This window comes from Rhinolophus ferrumequinum, chromosome 12 (genome assembly GCF_004115265.2).
Source record: "Rhinolophus ferrumequinum isolate MPI-CBG mRhiFer1 chromosome 12, mRhiFer1_v1.p, whole genome shotgun sequence".
NCBI classification, from domain to species: Eukaryota; Metazoa; Chordata; class Mammalia; order Chiroptera; family Rhinolophidae; genus Rhinolophus; species Rhinolophus ferrumequinum.
In genome coordinates this window covers 56,004,581-56,023,301 of record NC_046295.1, presented here as the reverse complement: position 1 = coordinate 56,023,301, position 18,721 = coordinate 56,004,581, and the positions used below count along the sequence as shown (strand labels likewise).

At 37.7% G+C, this 18,721-nt stretch overlaps 2 protein-coding genes across 4 annotated transcripts in view; one reads left to right on the top strand and one right to left on the bottom strand.

Annotated features, from left to right (window-relative positions):
• Window positions 1-6,961, bottom strand: part of INVS (inversin) — a 119,204-nt gene extending 112,243 nt beyond the window's left edge. For all 3 annotated transcript variants that reach the window (XM_033122483.1, XM_033122485.1, XM_033122484.1), the window contains exons 1-2: window positions 6,743-6,961; window positions 3,859-3,988 (exon numbers count right to left, since the gene is read on the bottom strand). In XM_033122483.1, the coding sequence (XP_032978374.1) occupies window positions 3,859-3,964 (106 nt within the window). In that variant the 5' untranslated portion in view covers window positions 3,965-3,988; window positions 6,743-6,961. The remainder of the gene's footprint in view (window positions 1-3,858; window positions 3,989-6,742) is intronic.
• Window positions 6,962-7,124: 163 nt separating this feature from the next.
• Window positions 7,125-18,721, top strand: part of ERP44 (endoplasmic reticulum protein 44) — a 60,144-nt gene continuing 48,547 nt past the window's right edge. The window contains exon 1 of the mRNA XM_033123533.1: window positions 7,125-7,376. Coding sequence (XP_032979424.1) covers window positions 7,320-7,376 — 57 coding nt within the window. The 5' untranslated portion in view covers window positions 7,125-7,319. The remainder of the gene's footprint in view (window positions 7,377-18,721) is intronic.

The following is an 18,721-nucleotide window of genomic DNA, read 5'->3' as shown; positions in this document are numbered from 1 at the left end:
CAGGGCAACAAAAGTTGTGGTGGAATCAGCATGGTGCCGCTTGGTCACTTAACCACTGCCAATAATCCCAAACACTATTAGCAGTAATGACAACATCAAACATTACACTGTGCATATTTACAAATGATTTAGTATGGTTTTCACAAAGAAAATAGTATTATTCTTTGTTGTATTTAGAGCTTTTTCAATTTGAGACATCTCTGAAACTATGTAACACTTGATTATTTTACTGGAAGTCCGACCTGACACAACAATAACAGTAACAAGGTCCTATTTATTGTCTACTATGTCAGGTGTGATGGTATTAGGTTGGTGCAAAAGTAATCGCGGTTTTTGCAATTATTTTTAACCTTTTAAACTGCAATTACTTTTGCACCAACCTAATAGATTCTTTTTGAGATATAATTGGCATGTAACCTTATATTACTTTCAGGTGTACCACATAATGATTTGATATTTGTATATACTGTGAAATGATCACAGTAAATCTAGTTAACATCCATCATTACAACTGTTTTTGTGATAAGAACTTTTAAGGTTTACTCTTAGCAACTTTCAAATATACAATACAGTAATATTAACGATAGACACCCTAGATGTTTTATAGTCATTATCTCATTTAATTCTCACATAGGCGCGTATTATAATCTATAGCATGCAGATGAAGAAACTGAGGCTCAAAAAGATTAAGAGGCTTAGCCAAGGTAGTACAGCTAATAAATGACAAAGCCAGAACTCAAAACTCAGGTTTACCTGACTTTAAAAATCCATATTCTTTCTACTACACTATATTATATAGGATTAAAATGAATCTACTAAATTCTATTATCAAATATAGCTCTGGTATTCATTCAAATTATCTGAGTTTGATGTTAAGAGAAAAAGCTACATATCTATAAATGATAAACCACAGCATATAAAGATTTTACTATGTATGTTTTTGCTTTTAGGGCCCAGGACTAAGCCCTAATTCATATGAATCTAGGATGTAATAAGTTATGTTAAAACATTAGTCCACTGTATTAGGTTGAAGACTAAAAAGTGTTACTAAGATGATGTCTCACTCAGGGAAAGCCTCTTCAATCCTCCTCCAGCACAATGGGCAGCACAGAAAGTGTTCGATATAATTAGTTGTGTATGTAGAAAGAGATGCTCATCTGTTTCCATGGAGTCAAACACATCACTGACATACTTCTCCATGGAAACAGAGAAGGGAAAATAGAAAATGCTAAAGTGAATGAATTCACTGAGCAGTTGGTGAGCAAAGATTCAAGAAAAACATAATTCATCTGTAGTACTACGTTACTAGTTTAGAAAAGAGAAACATGGTCTACATAAAAGAATATATAAGATATATTGAAATGTAAGATGAAACAGTTATTATTTTAGTAGGAATATACGAATGTTGGGAAATACCACAGAGCAAAGGTATTACTGTTTTTGCACCAAAGACATAATGGCAGAATTCTTATAAGATGAGCAATGTTATAGCTCAAAATAAGCAGAGACAAGATGACAGAATAGGGAACCAATTTATAAATAAATTTATCAGTTTTATACTGGTTTCACAGCATCAATTTCTTGTTTTTAAGGATTTTTTTCCTTGGGGAATATAAAAATTATAGGAATATTTCAAGTTTTATTATGTAACACATTAGTTAATTTGTATGACTGAGCATGTGTAAGTATTTTTAATTTATAGCATGCTTCACGTTCTGTTTCCTTCGAAGGTTCTATTTTTCATGAAAATAATAAAGAATCCATTTTATAAGATATTTTCTCTTAGGTATTCTGGCTTAAAAAAATTTTTTTCCCATTGGAATTTAGTCCTAACCTGCCTCTCAATTCAAGTCAAGTCAATTTACATTTAATTCTGGCCTTCAAGGTGATTATAGGCTTCTTAGAAGAGAAGATACTCAAAATGATTCCAATATTTATTCATTCCCTTAACAAATATTTATCATGTGCCTACCATGTGCCAAGTACTGTGCTGGATCTTGTGAATATAGTGATGAATTAAACAGACAGTCTATACTCATGGAGGCTACTAGCTTACAGAAGAGACACATTAAAATAGTCATCCATATAAACACACAGTTACAATTTGAGACAAGTTCTATGACAGAAAACGATAGAGTTCCAAGAGAGAACACAAAGAACAAATTTCACTGAGATTGGATGGTTAGAGCAGGATTCTTTGAAGAAGTGACCTGAATGCTGAGTTTTGAAGGTTGAGTAAGAGTTAGAGAATGGAGAGAACGGAATTTCAGGCAAAAGCCCTGAGATGGAAAAGGGCTTGGCAAGTTTGAGAAACTGAAAGACAGCAAGTTTTTCTAGGAAGAGAGTGGTGAAAGGTGAGATTAGAGAGGGGAAAAGGTATAGGTACACTTTTAAATTTTATTCCAAATACAATGGGAAGCAATTAAAGAGTTCTGAGTGGGAAAATGACAAAACTGTATACACAATTTTCAGTACAAGTAAACATGGAACGTTTAGCAAAAAAAGTTCAAAAAGCAGAATGAAACTATAGTGTTTAAGATCTATACCTTGGTGGTAAAACTATAATGTAATTATTACCATCAAAGTCAAGATAGCTAATTATTCCAAGGGGCAGAGAAGGATACCTAAGGGGCTTCGGGGGAAATGATATCCTGTCTCTCGACTTAGTGGGGCTTACATGGATATTTGCTTGCTTTATATTTCTTTGTTAACCTGTACATGTAAGTTGTATGTACTTCCCTATATCTTATTTCAAAATAAGAAAGTATGTTTTTGTACAGCATAGGGAATGTAGTCAAGAATATCATGCTAGCATGTATGGTGTCAGATGGGTGCTAGACTTATCATGGTGATCATTTCTTTAGGTGTAGAAATGTTGAGTAACTACGGTGTATACCTGAAACTAATATAATATTGTATGCTAGCTATATTTTAATAAAAATCTTACAAAATATATTTAAAAAAAGACAAGTAGGAGTTTGTTTAGTAGAGAAGAGGGTAAGTGGGAAAAGGGTAGAAAAGAGGAGAGGTAACAGATGTACAAGGAAAAGAAAGAAAAACGCATGGCATATTGGGGAATAGAAAGCCTAGCCAGAGATTAGGGTGCATGGATACAAGTTCTTGGAGACACAGGAAAGGTTAGGGTAAAAACAAATTCTGAAGGAACAAGTATGAAAGTTCAAGTAGTATGGACTTTATTTTAAAGCCCAATTTGTCAATCATAATGTAACCAGACACTGGCGTGTAAAATGGCCACAAATAACATACATTTTTATTTTACTTATTTTTCTTTGGGACTAATGACTTGTGGGTTTTATAACTCTAGAAAATTGTTACCCATTGTGCCCCAGAATACTGTCTCTCTCCCATGCACCTTGTGCTCTTTCTAGAACTTCTATATCTCTACACATATGATAAGTAGAACACTGAATCAATTTCAAGCAGTTGAATCAATGATAGAGAGGATATCGAATCAATTTTAAATCATTAACATTTAAAAATATTTGTAAACTTTAGAATTTTTGGTATATATTAAATGTTCAAGATCATTATCTACTATCTCCTTCTAGATCTTTGTTACCACAAAGATGAATTCTCTTCGCAACTTAGAGTACATATCCAGATTCAATACCAAATACACCGATATTTCTCAAGTACTTTTCACCTAATCCTAATACATATCTTTAAGTTTCAGGACTTAATTTCTTTCTTGTTCAAGTTCTGGAACAAACCGTAAATAATAATGTATTTTTATTAAAATGTGTAAGTACAGTGTTAATTAAAATTAAGATCAGCAAACTTCCTTAGGACAAAGAGTTATTTTTAAAGCTTCTGTATTTACAGGGACTGCTTGCTTACCTACGATGAGCCTGTGAAGAGCACCCTTATCTCCATTAATAGCAGCAGCATGAACTTGGGATGTTAATGAGGAACCAGTAAAGAACAAGTTCTCTGACCTGTTCATAGTCTTCTCAACAACTGGACTGACCTGAAACAATGATGGAAACCATGAGTATATGCAGGAATCATTTCTGAAAGCTGTCTCATCAGTTCTAAGTAGGTCTATTATAAATATGGTTTACTGGAATACGTGACTAGAATTAAAAAAAATCTGCCGTCCTAAGATTGCCATCTGTACAAGTTGTACAAGTTGCTCATCCGTAAAATAAGAGATTTTAGATGCTTCTAAGACCTATCTCAGGAGCTATCTGAAGGAATAAAAAAAGGGAGGAGGCTCAATATTTAACATTAGGCACAGGGCCCAGAAACCACATTGATTTCTAAGTTATTTCTAATAATACAGATAATTTGATTCCACATAATGCTAAAAATTAGAATTGGTACTGAGAATAAAGGTGACAGCCAAGCCACCAACTAGGTATGATGTGACCTTAATTGTTAGGTCAGAATTAACTAGGTTTAAGTGCTAAATTAAAAAGTACCTAGTTCTTTCTTTCATGCAGACAAAAGGAGGAATTTTTATTTGTTTTCTCCTTTCCTATGTCCACCAGGGATACAAACCTAGCTTGAGATCTTGACCTTAGGATCTTACTTGGAACACCATACCCTTAGGATTAACCATATTTCATTAAGGAAAATTTTGTTCTGACTGGTAGTCAGATAGATGTGGTTCGCTAGAACCACCTAGAAATGCATTTTCTGCACAGGAACATAGTGAATTCTCTATCATAAGAGTGTTTAAGCAGAGGCTGGATTATGTCAGAAGTGCAGCAAGAATTCAAGCACCTGACGGAAAGACGGGTAGTTTGCATCAATGATCTTAAACTTCTTTCCTAAACATAAGATGTTAGATCAAAGTTTCAAAGTTGAATGCCTACAAGAACCCGGGAAGTTAAGAACTGTAAGAAAAACAGGGAATCATGGGGATCACGGTACACTAGAGCATGCATACTTATCTAAAGAGAGCAGCTATTAACCAGCTACAGTTAATTGCTGTCATAAATCTTCTGATTTTACCAAAAAGGGTCACTCCAATTTCCGTGACTCCCGAGAATCTGAAAGTTTTGTAAGACAAACTTATCACTATTGATGAGCTAGTACTTGTGTTGTTGTTGACAAGGATTTTAGGTTCAAATTTTGCCTTAGAAGGAAAGTGTTTTAATTTTGGTAAAGGTCAACTCTTCACGTCTTTATTTTTAATGGACATTGAGAGACACTTCCGTCATGTCTTAGCGTGACTGTCATGTCACAAAAAAAACACTGTCATATGCAGGATTATATTAAAGTGACTTGAAAGAAGATACAAAACAGGGATGGAGGTGGAAACACCATCGAGGAGTAATTGAACTTGGGCTCTAGGCCTGGTTAATAATAAGCAGCATGCCCTTAGGCTAACTCACCTCTGATTTTCTGTAAAAGATGAAAATGGAAAAGGTAGACCATGTTGATTCATTCGACAAGTTGAGTACCAGCTACGTGCTAGGCACTGTTCTAAACTCTAATACATGTCATTTTAGATTCTAAGTGATCAGAGTTTTAGGCCCATCAGAATCACACACACAAGAAATACCCCCAAACTCTTCATACTCTTTGTAAATACACTAAAAATTAGATCTCAGTTATAGTTATATATATTTCACCAACAGGCATATATATAGTTGGTGTTCAGTAAATATTTGTTGAATGAAAAGTTATAGGCTGAGTACTAAGTCCAGAGGGTAAGCAGAATCAAAAATTAATTTCTTGGAGTAATAAGTTTATACTCATGAGTACCGGCTCTTTTTAAATTCCTCATCTCTATCTCCTCTGTCAGAAAGGCAGGTGTGTGATATACAGAGCAGAGCACTGGACTGGGAAACAGGAAAAGTAACTAAAAGTAGTGGCTTTGCCACTGTCTCATTTTGTCACCCTGGGAAAGTGATGCTCTAAGGTCTTTTTTTTCCCAGCTCAAATTAATTTTTTTAGCGCTATTGATTTTTTGTAAATAATATTTATAGATGAAAATCAAAACCAGTTAATTATAAAATGCTATAAAATGCAAAGGTATCATTATCATTACTAATTATAAAACAAACTAGTGTAATAAACGCTCTAATAATTATAACTGTACAAAACTAGTGGTGCTGTAGTTACAAGCAAAGGAAGAGTAATTCTGATTAGGACTAAAAGGTTGGTAGCTTGGGAAGTTCTCTGAGAGTGTGACATTTGAGATGGAATTCCAGATAGAAAAGGGGTTACAGGGCCATTCCAGGCGGCAGGAGAGCTGGAGCAAAGGCAAAGCATAGGGAGAACCACAAAAAGCAGAATGACTCCAGGGGACTTAGTGATTGTTTGGCTACCATTTGGGGCACGTGAACCTGGCTGGGTATTTGTAGATGAGGCTGGAAAGCTAACTGACCAGGTCAAGAGCCTCAACTGCTTGGCTAAGGAATTTCGTAATTATCTTGTGGGGAGTGATCCATGCATTATTAGCAATCACTCTTCACACATGAACTTTTCAGTTTACAACGTGCTTTCCCATCCTATCCCATAGCTGTTCCTTACACAAGCCCACAGACACAGTTAGGGATAAGGGACAATCATTTACTTATTCCACTGAGACCCTGAGAGGCCTCCGACTTTATAATGCAGTCATTAGAACAGAAAGAAGAGGCAGCAGGCGAGGAGGCCAGTGATGGAGGCTCAGGCCACAGCCCAGGCCAGGAGGGTCGTGAGTCTAAGGCAGGGTACAAGCCAGTACAGATCGATCCGAGCCTCCCCAGCCAGGCCCCCTCCTACTCACCCTTGCCTCCTCCAGGACTCACGTCCTGGGGGCGGCTCCAGGAGGCACGACCCCCACTGGGCCGCCCCTCCAGCCAGGACAGTACACTACGTCCGGCTGGGACAGACCCCACCGTGCTGAAACTAACAGAGCACCTCGGAAGGCCGTCCGAGACTCTCAACCGCACAACTCTCTGGGAATTGTGGTTCCCACCCTCTGAAACACAGTGGTACACCCGCTCTCCGCCCTTTTTATCCCACAGGGCCCCGCGCGTGAAGGACTCGGTGGTCCTGGGCCGAGAGCCTTATGGGAAATGAGTTCTGGATGCCCGATGACGTGCTCAGTGAGAGTGGTGCAGGACTACATTTCCCGATGTGCTCAGAGGTGGGCAGGACCCGGAAGTGAGGGTTGCGAGGCCTCTCTGGAAGTTGTCCCGGGTGTTCGCCGCTAGAGCTCCGGGTCGAGAGGACGAGGTGCGGCTGCAGGGAGAAACCTCCGCTGCTGCCGGCTCCCGGAGCCAAGCCCTTTCTTAACCTAACCCACCCCTGCCCAGTCCCAGCAGCCAACGCCTGTCCCTGCCGCGGATCCCAGCGTTACCATGAATCCTGCAGTCTTCCTATCCTTACCCGACTTGAGATGCTCCCTGCTGCTCCTGGTGAGTGAGTGAAGGAATGACAGACCCTTCGTTAGACGCAGGGACGGCTTCCCTTCCTCGCCGAGGGGGACCACAGCCGCCCCTACCCCTGCTTTCGTATCTTTCTCTCTGGTGGCTAGGAGTGCACCCTCCTCCGCTGCCCTCACTCTTGGCATCCGTCTGTCCACTCTCCAGGCCCAGGGTCCCCGAGGCCTGAGAAACCATGGTCAGAGGTTGGGACCTGTAAATACAATTATCTCGGAGGAAGGATACATGGGAGGGTCACAGCGAGGAGCTCCCCCTTTCTCCGGAGTACGGAGTTTGTTTCAGTCTCGAGAGCTCCTGGACCGGGTGGTAGCCTGAATCGAAAAGGACGGGGGGATAGACCTACTGTCCCCTCTCACCCCCTCCTTTTGGAAAGGGTGTGAGGCCGACAGGTGCTGGGGTCGTGTGAATCTCACTCCAGAGTCTTGAAACGGTGCCCGGGTTGGCAGAGCCTCTGTTGTGGCTTGATATGATTGGTTGGGAACCCGGAACTGGAGACTGGTGTGGTGTCCACTGGGGAAATAAAGGTGGAAGCTATTATTAAGCTGAAAGCCTCCGCTCAAGGCCTCCCTCAATTTTTGTTACAACCGTTTTCCTCCCAATTTAAGTAGAGTTCTTCTGTGCTCCTGATTTGAGAATGACCAGATCTTTTGTATCCATAAGCACTCATTTCTTAACTCCTTCACCTGCTCAGCTCCTTCCCATCATAAAGGAATCTTTCCTCAGTCTCTTTCCTGCAAAGTACATCTTGAGTGTGCAACGCAAGTAAGCCAGGCGGCAAGTTAAATTGAGTGAAGGACTCACTCCAAAAGTGAAGGACTCAACTCCACATGGGAAAAAAATGACATACGTGTATTGAGCTGTTACTGTAATACAGTATTTGAAAAAAATTAAATTGTAGCAGATTTTTAAAAAGCCAAATTTAAGATAGACATTAAGTTAAAGGTACATTTTTTTATTTTTTAATTTTGGAAACATGATTGACTCAGACTCATATAGCTAGTTACCAGCAGAACAGGGACTTGAATCAGGTCTGTTGACTTGCAGTGCTTATTTCACCATATTACATTAAATTTTTAATATTTGTGTTTAAAATAGTTTCTCTCTGTTTCTCTCCCTTCTTTTCACTCTGTGATTTGCAAGTCATACAAAAACCTTATACAGTACTTGGACCTTTTCAGAGGAAAAGCTTTATAAAAAACTAAAGGGGAAATCAAAGTACTTCTGAGAACTAAATGTTGTATATAAACACGATAATATTAATTGATAAAATGTCTTATTGACACTTCTTATACCGTAACGAAGGACTTCTGTATAGAGGAAAATATTCTGTGTAGAGCTGGTTCTTGGTAATTTCAATATACAATGTGGTTCTCTTTTCCTTCTAGAAGTACTGGAATAATACTTATTGTTATTAGAGAGCATTCTCTCTTTTAAGGATTCTAGATAATATTCTTTTCCTTGTCCATAAATGGCCTGAATATGGGTTGTCTGCCAGAAATTACTTTTAGGTTACCAAAACATGTGAAGGGAAAAAAATCTTAAGACATTTGAAAGAAAAGTTGAAACAACGAATAGGAAAACTACATCAGATACTCTTTTCTGGAATGGTAAGTTTGGTTGTAGAACTAAGTTTAAGAAGGAGAAAGAATTTGTTTTGAAATAACTCATGCTTTTTATAGAAAACCAAATCCTGTTAAATATGAAAAAGAGGGAATTTTTTCTAATAATTTTAAAATCTCGTTAACATTTTGTATATTTAAATAAATGTAGAGGAATAGAAACTTGGAAGATGTTTTAGATAATACCTGTAAAGATTAATGGGCTGGAAAATAAAGCCCAAGAAAAGGTTTAGTAAGCCGAAATTTCAAGACAAGCTAGATTCAGTTGGAACACAGTGTATACCAAAGTAGTTTTAATAATCATATACCAGTTATCACATATTTATAAAACATCTGTCTAATCATAATTTGAGTTACTTATCTAACTGGTAATTATGTCCTAGTGATGGAACCTGCTTACTCAGTATCTTTCCTGTCTGAGAAAATATCCTTTATCTTCCCCAATGTACTTTGTTCCTCCTCCCTCGCTTCCCCTTTCAGACTTCGTTTATTCCCTCCCACATGCAGCCACTGAATATCCAAGTTCCCACCTCACTGAGGTCATCATTTTTTCCTTAAATGTCCTACTCTAAAAAGCCATTTATTCTCCTACTACAATAATTTTTTTCAGGCAAATTATAGCTCAGCTCTAAAGAAATAGATCTGTTCAGACTTAGTGGTGTTCATAAGATGACAGCTGAAACATATAATCCTAAACTTCTGTAGGCTAGTAGTTTTCCCCGATCTCAAAGGCATTTTGGAACATATCACTTTATACCTAAGAAGCCTTTCTGGGATGGGTACCTAAACACAAAAGCTTAGTGTGATATTTTTCTCCCCTGGGCATATAAACAAAATGATTAAAAATGTACAGAAGGTACACATACAAGGATATTCACTGCAAATCTCCAAATATATCCTCAGGTAACTTTTCTAGAATTATATTTCTGGGATCATATAGTATCTCTGTTATTTAGGATTTCTGATACATTGTACCAAATTGCTCTACTGAAAATACACATTGTACCAATATGTATTCCATCAACAGTGTATGAGTATGCAAACTTCCTCCTCACTTGCTAATCAATCAGTGGGTGTTTTTGTAATGTGCCAGTTTAGTAGACCAAAACTGATAATCTGATTTAAATATACATTTCTTTGATTACAACCGAAGTTGAATATTTTTTCATATTTATTAACCATTTATAATTGTGTGTATGTAATGTAAGTGTCCATGTTATTTGCCCTTTTTCAAAAAGATGATTACTTTTACTTCCTCCAGTAATTCACAATAGATGTACTTACAAGATACAGTTTAAAAACAATGAAAAGTGTTACTACTTTGTCTATTCATTTAGTGTGCCTTCAAGAGGTAGTGTAGTGCAAAGAATGCTGGACTAGATGTCAGGGCATCTATGTTCAAGTTCCAAGTCTTTCATATACTTAATGCTTTAACTTTGGATAAATCACCTAAGTAAAATTTTTAGTCCAGAAGGTAAGCACACTGGATTTAATGATTCAGTGATTCTGTGTTTCGTCTGTTTTATTTTTCAAAAAGGATATTCATCTAACTCCCCTAATAATAGACTTATTATTTGATTGGGTATTTCCTCAAAAAAAAAATCTGCTAGTTTTTCAACAAGTTGCAGGTCTGTGCCCCTCACCCTTACCCAGTGTAAGGAATAGCATGGTTTGGTCACTGCTTTCCTGATACTGACCATTGCTGTGCTGTTTCATGTAATCAAGTAAGTGATTAAAAACCGTATGACTTTTCACAGCTTTTATTGATCTTTAGCCTACCTTTCATTCCATAGAGAGGAACTATCTGGGGCCCAGGCTGCAAGAACTTTATTTCATTGGTATTATTTTTTCCTTTCCTCCTGTCATTTGAATGCCTATGTACTGTCTACTATGGAAGAAAAAGAGAATATTGAGATGCATATCATGCCTCTAAGAAATTTATAATTTGGTGGGGAGAGAAGATGTGTATGTAAATAATTAGACTTTCAAAAGGAAAGTGATAGGATGCCCTTAAGGTATCGTAGAAGTGGGTTATAGATCTTGCCACACAGAAGTGTGGTTGGGAGCCTAGGTATCTGTATTACCTGGGAGATTCTAGCATCTTCCTCCCAGGCCTACTGAAGCAGAATCTGCCTTTTTACAGTGTACCTGGCTGATTCATATATGCCCATTAAAGTATGAGAAGGACAGCTTCTCATGTTTGAAAGAGACAAAAGACGTACTTTGCAATGGGAGAATCAGAGAAGTCTTCTTGAAGAAAGCTGAGAGTAGGGCCTCGAAGGGTTAAATCGATGGGTTTATTTTCAGTCTTCAATGGAATGAATAAAAACGGTTGGATAACTTACTAAATCTAATACCTGTTGGGTTGTTGTTGTTTTTTTTTTTTTTTTAAGAAGTCTTGCTATATGGCTTGCTGACATGGCCAGATGTCAGAATTGGCCCTAAAGACGCTACAAAATCCTTTGGCCAGTTTCCATTAGAACAGCTCATTATTACCTTAGCCAAAATAAAAATCATGGTCTTTAGCGGATTCTCACTGGCATTCCGATTACTCCATTCAAGAGGGGAGGGAAAAGTGTACTTGGGAGAAAGAAGTCTTCGTGTGTAATGCCATGGATCTCAGGTCTTGGCTCTGTCCTTGACAGACTGAAATAAAATTCTGACTGCTTTGATTCCCTTGGTGATATTGTGGTCAGATCTCTCATTCCTCCAGCTCTGTGATTTTTCTCATTATGTTGAAGCTTGAGCATTGTATTTTAATATATCTAATTTTTAGTCACCTGAGTTTGTAGACATGAACATTACTGATATAATAGAGAAAAGCAATGAAAAGAAGGAAGAAATCATCTCAGAAAAACATTCTACCATGTTTCCCCAAAAATAAGACCTAGCCGGACCATCAGCTCTAATGGGTCTTTTGGAGCAAAAATTAATATAAAACCTGGTATTATATTATACCCGGTATTATGTTATGTTATATTATATTATACCCGGTCTTATCTAAGACCGGGTCTTATATTAATTTTTGCTCCAAAAGATGCATTAGAGCTCATGGTCTAACTAGGTCTTATTTTCAGGGAAATACGATAGTAGTATTTGAGCTATGGAAAACTGTTGGGTGCCAGTTCTTTTTCCATTTCTGTTTTAGATTATCACAGTCTAGTAGTGGGACTTTGGTGATTGGATTTAAGAGATTCTAGAAAAAGGTCTTTAAGAATCAGAAGAATTTTGATCCTGGTAAAAAGGAATTGATGCCCTTTTTATTTCTATAGGACTCTACCATTAGTGTCTTGCTCAGTTCAGTAGGTGGGAAGGGATACAGGAACCATGAGTAGATCACATGCAATCGCAATGACTGAAGTTATAGTTGTTTAGAGTTGTGTTTTCAGAAGAATATTTAGTTTAGGAGTCAGAGATTTGGGCTCAAACCTTGGATCTGCTGCTCCTTACCTTTGTTATCTTGACTATTAACTCGTGAGGAACGATACAAGTGTTATATCTGACTCAGGAGGAATTATTTGCCTGCTTCTATGATTTTGTGGACTAAAAAATGGTAAAACGCTATCACAATTTCTTATTCTTAGATCTTAGTTTCTAGTACAAGACCTTATAGAGGTTAAGTGCTCAGTAATAATTGTTAAGTGTATGGGAAGAAGCAATGGTAGAGCTGGGGTCAGGAGGATCGGGAATGCATAGGGAGTTGGAGTTTGTAAGCATCACTGAGAAGGTGAGACTTGAAGTGGGTGAGGCAGTTAGTCATTTGGATTCTTCAGGGAAGAGCCTCCAGGCAGGGCGTTAGCTGGTGCAAATTCCCTAATGTGAGACTGTCCCAGGCCTATTCAAGGAGTGGCAAAGATGGCAGTGTGGTTGTCATACTGTGAATAAGCTACAGCGTATTTGAAAGATTAAGGCATGTAGCTAAAACTTTTTCGCAAAGCTGTACTGATTTCTTACTACGTATGTTGTTTGCTGATATTTTCTTTTTTTCTATTCTCTGCTTAATTTAAGTTTTAAAAATTGCTGATCTGACCCAATAAGGTAGAACTTCCTAACAGGGTTGATGGTAATATTGATCTCTGTAGCCCGTGGCCCAAATGCCTCCGCTGGGAGTAGCCTTGGCTGTTCACCCCAGTGTCCCCCCAGTGTGTCTCTGTGTGTGACAGGGTGGGTCACAACCTGTAGTTGTAACAACTTAAAATGTTAAAACAAAAAGTTTCCTGATACAGTTTTTGATTCCTGAAAGCAATATGTTTTCACGGTACAGGAAAGCGTCATGAAGAATAATGCATACCCCCAACCATTGATAACAATGTCACGTACAGCACGGAGGTTAGGAGTGCCGACCTCCCGCACAGTTGCAGATCCGGATATAACTTTTGACTCCTCCGAAACTTAACTACTGATACTCTACTGCTGACTATCTACTGCTTACTGATAGTACACAGTCTGTTGACATATTTTATATGTTATTTGTATTATATACTGTATTTTTGAAGTAAGCTAGAGAAAAAATGTTATTAAAAATCATAACAAATACATTTACAGTACTGTATGTATTTATTGAAAAAAAAACCATGTACACATGGTTCAAATCCATGTTGTTCAAGGTCAACTATATATCCTTAATTTTTTTTCTGTGTATATTTGAAAGGACTTTTAATAGTAACATGTATATTTTGAACAAGATAGGGTTGGCTCTTGCTTTTGTTTGATCCTGGTGTAGAGTGTTAGACCACTGGTTAAGTGGGAATCTAGAAGGAAAAGATGCCCACATGTGTACATGTTTTTGTACTCATACAACTTGGAAATGACACTTAGCTTGACCACTTAACGTAAAAAAGTTATTTAACCTTTCTGAACTTCCATTTTTTCACCTATCAAATGGGGATAAAGAACTCTACTGTAGAGTTCTGGGAAGACAAAAATGAGACTCTTTGTGAATGAGTCCATGGTATGCTGTAGGCACTTAAACTTTTCTGGTTTCTACCACATACTACGTGCTCAGCAAATGTTTAGATGAAGGAATCAGCGAATGAATGAATGAATGAATGATTGATTTCCTTTTTTATTTTTATTTTTGTATTTTCAAATTGTCCGTGCCGTGGTATTAAAATTGTGTGCACTGACATAATGAGCTGGCGTGACTAGCTTTCAGGCCCTGTGCTCTTCTAATGCTGATACTTGCACCATCGTTATTGTACTAACAAAAGCAGCCTATCAGTGTGACTATTCAGTCAATAATTTATCTGCCGAGCTGTTTTATAACTCTATTTAGTTTTGTACTTAAATTCAGTATAAATGATGACAATAGTTTATGGAAATACTTGTATTTTGTTGTATAGGCCATTGATTTTAGAATTAAAAGAGACCTGTGTTTGAACGCTCTTCAGCCACTAGTTTGGACAAGTTACTTGGCCTGGTTGAGTCTTATAATTTAACAAATAACTGCACTTACTATATGTCAGGTACTGCAGAGTTTCATTTTCTTCATTTATAAAATAGGAATAAAATAATTCCTACCTTTGCTTCAAAGTTGCTATGATGATGTAAAAAATAATATTAATATGTATGTTTGTAAACAGCAAATATAAGTTGTTACAATTGAAATCTTTTTTTGTGCTTCAAACATATGTTTGTACTTGGGATTCTTTTCCCAGAAGGTTAGATATGCAGTGTACATCCCTGTCAGGGAGAGTTGATGCATTATGGAAATAGTTCTAGGATCTGCATTTCCAGGATAACTGACAATACTAGAAGGTAGGGTGACTTCAAAGCCAGAAAGTCCTATTTAGTTCATTCTTGGCCCTCAAATTTTCTATTTTAAACGTGGGGGTTATTATTTCGCACAGTTGTATGGTTAAGATACATACTTGTATCATATATCATATAGTACTTTATATATATGTAGTACTTTAGTCTCTTTCTATATACATATATATGTATGTATATATAGTATTTGCGTCGTCTGGCATACAGGACATGTTTTTGTTTTGTAAGGTAGTGGATAGAGAAGGAAAGCTTGGCAGCGGATGGGGTTGTCATGAAATGGAGAAAGGACCTTGGAGGAGGATAGTGCTTGTGCTGACTTCTCTCTGGTCTTGTTCTACCTTTTTAACCCTCTGAAATGAGTAGATGAGACTTTTTATTTTAAAAGTCTGATTATAAATATTAATGGTTTCTTCAAGTACATATTAAGTTGTCTCTTTCCTCTGGTGAGTTATGTAAACTTATTAAAAAAGTGACAAGTGCTACTATGATTGATAGAAATAAAACTCTAATTTGATATGCTTTTCTGCTTTTAATACAAAAGCTGGTAAATTCCTGTAAGTGGTATAAATGAAGGTGGGGAAACATGCTTTATGTTGTGCACATTACTTTGTACACTCAAAATCATTCAAAAATTATCTCTGACTGTTATAACTGAATAGGTATTTGGAAAATGATGATGATTTTTAAAAATATATAATCTTTCTCTAGCTGAATTTAGTAAGGGAAGAGATTATCACAGCCGATTTTGGTTCACTGAAAAATGCAAAAAATAAAAATTCTATTTGTGTAAGTGTGGAAGATCTCAAATTGCTGGTTATACAGCTTCATTTGTCCCTATCAACCTAACTTACAGATACCATAGTTACCCTTAAATTTTGCTTCCAGTGGTGTGTAAAGTTATTTACACATAGCATGTATAATATCTACTACTTTTAGTAAGTTTTGGCCATTAAACTAAATCTGTTTATAGGTTTGATGAAAACTAAGGATATAACAAATATTTTTAATTTAGATACTGTGACGAATGTATTTGGTAAGAACCTACTGGCATATAAGATAGTTTATGATGGGTATTTCAACTTTGATGGAAAAAAGGCCATCGTATTGCTTTTCTAATCTCATTAATACATCTACAAAACCCTACCATTGGGAAAATGGGTACTTGGTTAGAAACGAAGGGTAAATAGTGTTTTCCAGTCCACAGCGCTCTAAAGACTTCCTTGATAGGTAGACACTGGTTATTATCTTGAACAAAAGAGTGGTTTAAGGTATATAATAAGATGAGCCCTCAAGAAATAGTTTTAGATCTGAGAAGTATTTAATATTCTGCAGGAAAATAATCAGATTTTCGGTCTTCTCTCTCTCATTTGACGCATGAGGCAAGAGAACCACCTGACTAGATATGACTGACGTAGTTAGTTGTATGTAAGGCCGTTGTGTTTGAAGCCTTAGTGAAAGTCTTTCTTAGCTTACTTTGTTTGGGGAATACTGATTTGTACTGTAGTACTATACTAATTTCCCGGGATCATCTATAGTTGTTACTTCGAATGCAAAATGGATTGTGATATTGGAGGAAATTAGTAGAGAGCTTGTCTATATTCCCATATGACGATTTTTGAAGCTTATCACTTGTTTTGGAATACTACAGTACTTTGCAGTACAGCAGGTCCTCGAATAATGTCATTTTGTTCAATGTCCTTTCATTACAAAGTTGATGAGATGCAGGTAGGAACTGAACTCTTGTTTGTATCAATGAGCCTATGGTAAAACTGGTTTCATTATATGTTGTTTCCCTTAAAGTTACAGAACCTATCGGTGCCGTTCGTGAGGACTTACTGTACTGAGTAAATAAATATCCATGAATATTGTAAAATAGGATAGAAGATATTTTCTTAATGGCTTAATATGCACTTTTATTCAGGTTGTTTAAATTGTTTCTAGTTTTAGAAGGGAACAGGGGTGTCTTCAGAGTACATTTTCTTCTAAGAGAAATACAGGACACTTGTATTATTAAAGTTTATGAACCCATTATCAGGACTGGGGTAATTCATATCAGTAAGTTGTTTGTTTTTTTTAGGTAATTAAAGCCAATACCATTCAAACAAGCCAAATGTGTGTGTGAGTATAACCAATTTTTTTTTTTCTGGAAATCATTCAAGAATATGAAGAAGCATTTTTCTTTAGATTCTGAAATAATGTTTGTTAATATCCTGGTTCATAAGTCCAGAGTGACACATCATATAAGGAATGGCTAATTTCATCTGTTGGTGGCAGGCAGAGTCTATGTGGTTTTGTTCGATTTGCATACGTGAAAACTTTGAAGTTTGTAGATTGAAAGTTTGTAATTAGAGGAGCTGGTGTCTGCCTTACCGGAGGCTACCAAATATGACTTAACTTTTTAAAAATGATGATTGTGATGTGTTCCAAGGGTAACAGTAGCCTCTTAATTGTGAATTATACGACCCTTAAGTAAGTCTTATGCTCATAACCCTTATAGCATCTCATGCTGTTACCTACCCCATTTCTCTCTCTTTTTTTTTAAAGATTTTATTGGGGAAGGGGAACAGGACTTTATTGGGGAACAGTGTGTACTTCCAGGCCTTTTTTCCAAGTCAAGTTGTCCTTTCAATCTTAGTTGTGGAGGGTGCCATTCAGCTTCAAGTTGTTGTCCTTTCAGTCTTAGTTGTGGAGGGCGCAGCTCAGCTCCAGGTCCAGTTGCTGTTGCTAGTTGCAGGGGGCGCAGCCCACCATCCCTTGCGGGTCTTGAGGAGTTGAACCGGCAACCTTGTGGTTGAGAGCCCACTGGCCCATGTGGGAATCAAACCGGCAGCCTTCGCAGTTAGGAGCATGGAGCTCTAACCGCCTGAGCCACTGGGCCGGCCCCCACCATTTCTTTTTTAAATGCTATTTCCCCTTCTTTTTTGCTTCAGTGGTTCGTTTTCTGTTTCTTTCTGTTCCTCGCTGGTTGGGGAAAGGGAAAAGGCCTACCTTTGAGAGACAGAAGACAGTAAGGAGGTAAATGTGAATATTCTGCCATGTAGTATCTAAGAGTGTCTCTTCTCCCTTCTCATCACATCTTGTCATCTGGTCATTTTAACCCACAGCTTTTAACTATAGCCTTTTTTTGTTTGTTTTAGATTTAACTTTTTTTTTTTTTTTAAGATTTTATTGGGGAAGGGGAACAGGACTTTATTGGGGAACAGTGTGTAATTCCAGGCCTTTTTTCCAAGTCAAGTTTTTGTCCTTTCAATCTTAGTTGTGGAGGGCGCAGCTCAGCTCCAGGTCCAGTTGCCGTTTTTTCTAGTTGCAGGGGGCGCAGCCCACCATCCCTTGAGGGAGTCGAACTGGCAACCTTGTGGTTGAGAGGACGCACTCCAACCAACTGAGCCATCTGGGAGCTCAGTGGCAGCTCAGCTCAAGGTGCGGTGTTCAATCTTTAGTTGCAGGGGGTGCTTCCCACCATCCTTTGCAGGACTCGAGGAATTGAACTGGCAACCTTGTGGTTGAGAGCCCACTGGCCCATGTGGGAATCGAACCGGCAGCCTTCGGAGTTAGGAGCATGGAGCTCTAACCGCCTGAGCCACCGGGCCCGCCCTAACTATTGCCTTTTAAAAGATTGGAGTCACTTGGGAGTCTGTTAGCTCTTTGGTTAGTACCTTGGGCTCCGTTACTTTCTTGGTGCTTTAGTCCTGGGTATGAAAAGTAGACAGATACTGTTTCCAAACTCTGTGTGGCATTTGGTAGAAAGCAGCTCATCACTGTCGGCTGTTTTCTCATTGACTGGGCAAAGAATATAGCTTGTGAAATTGAGATAGATCAGTGGCTACACACATTTTCTCCAAAATAGTCTTACTCCCCCTTTCGGCTCCGCCAGTCACCTAGGTTTATAACTTTGGCTTGTTGAACTTTTCATGCACAGTCGTGAAGCTC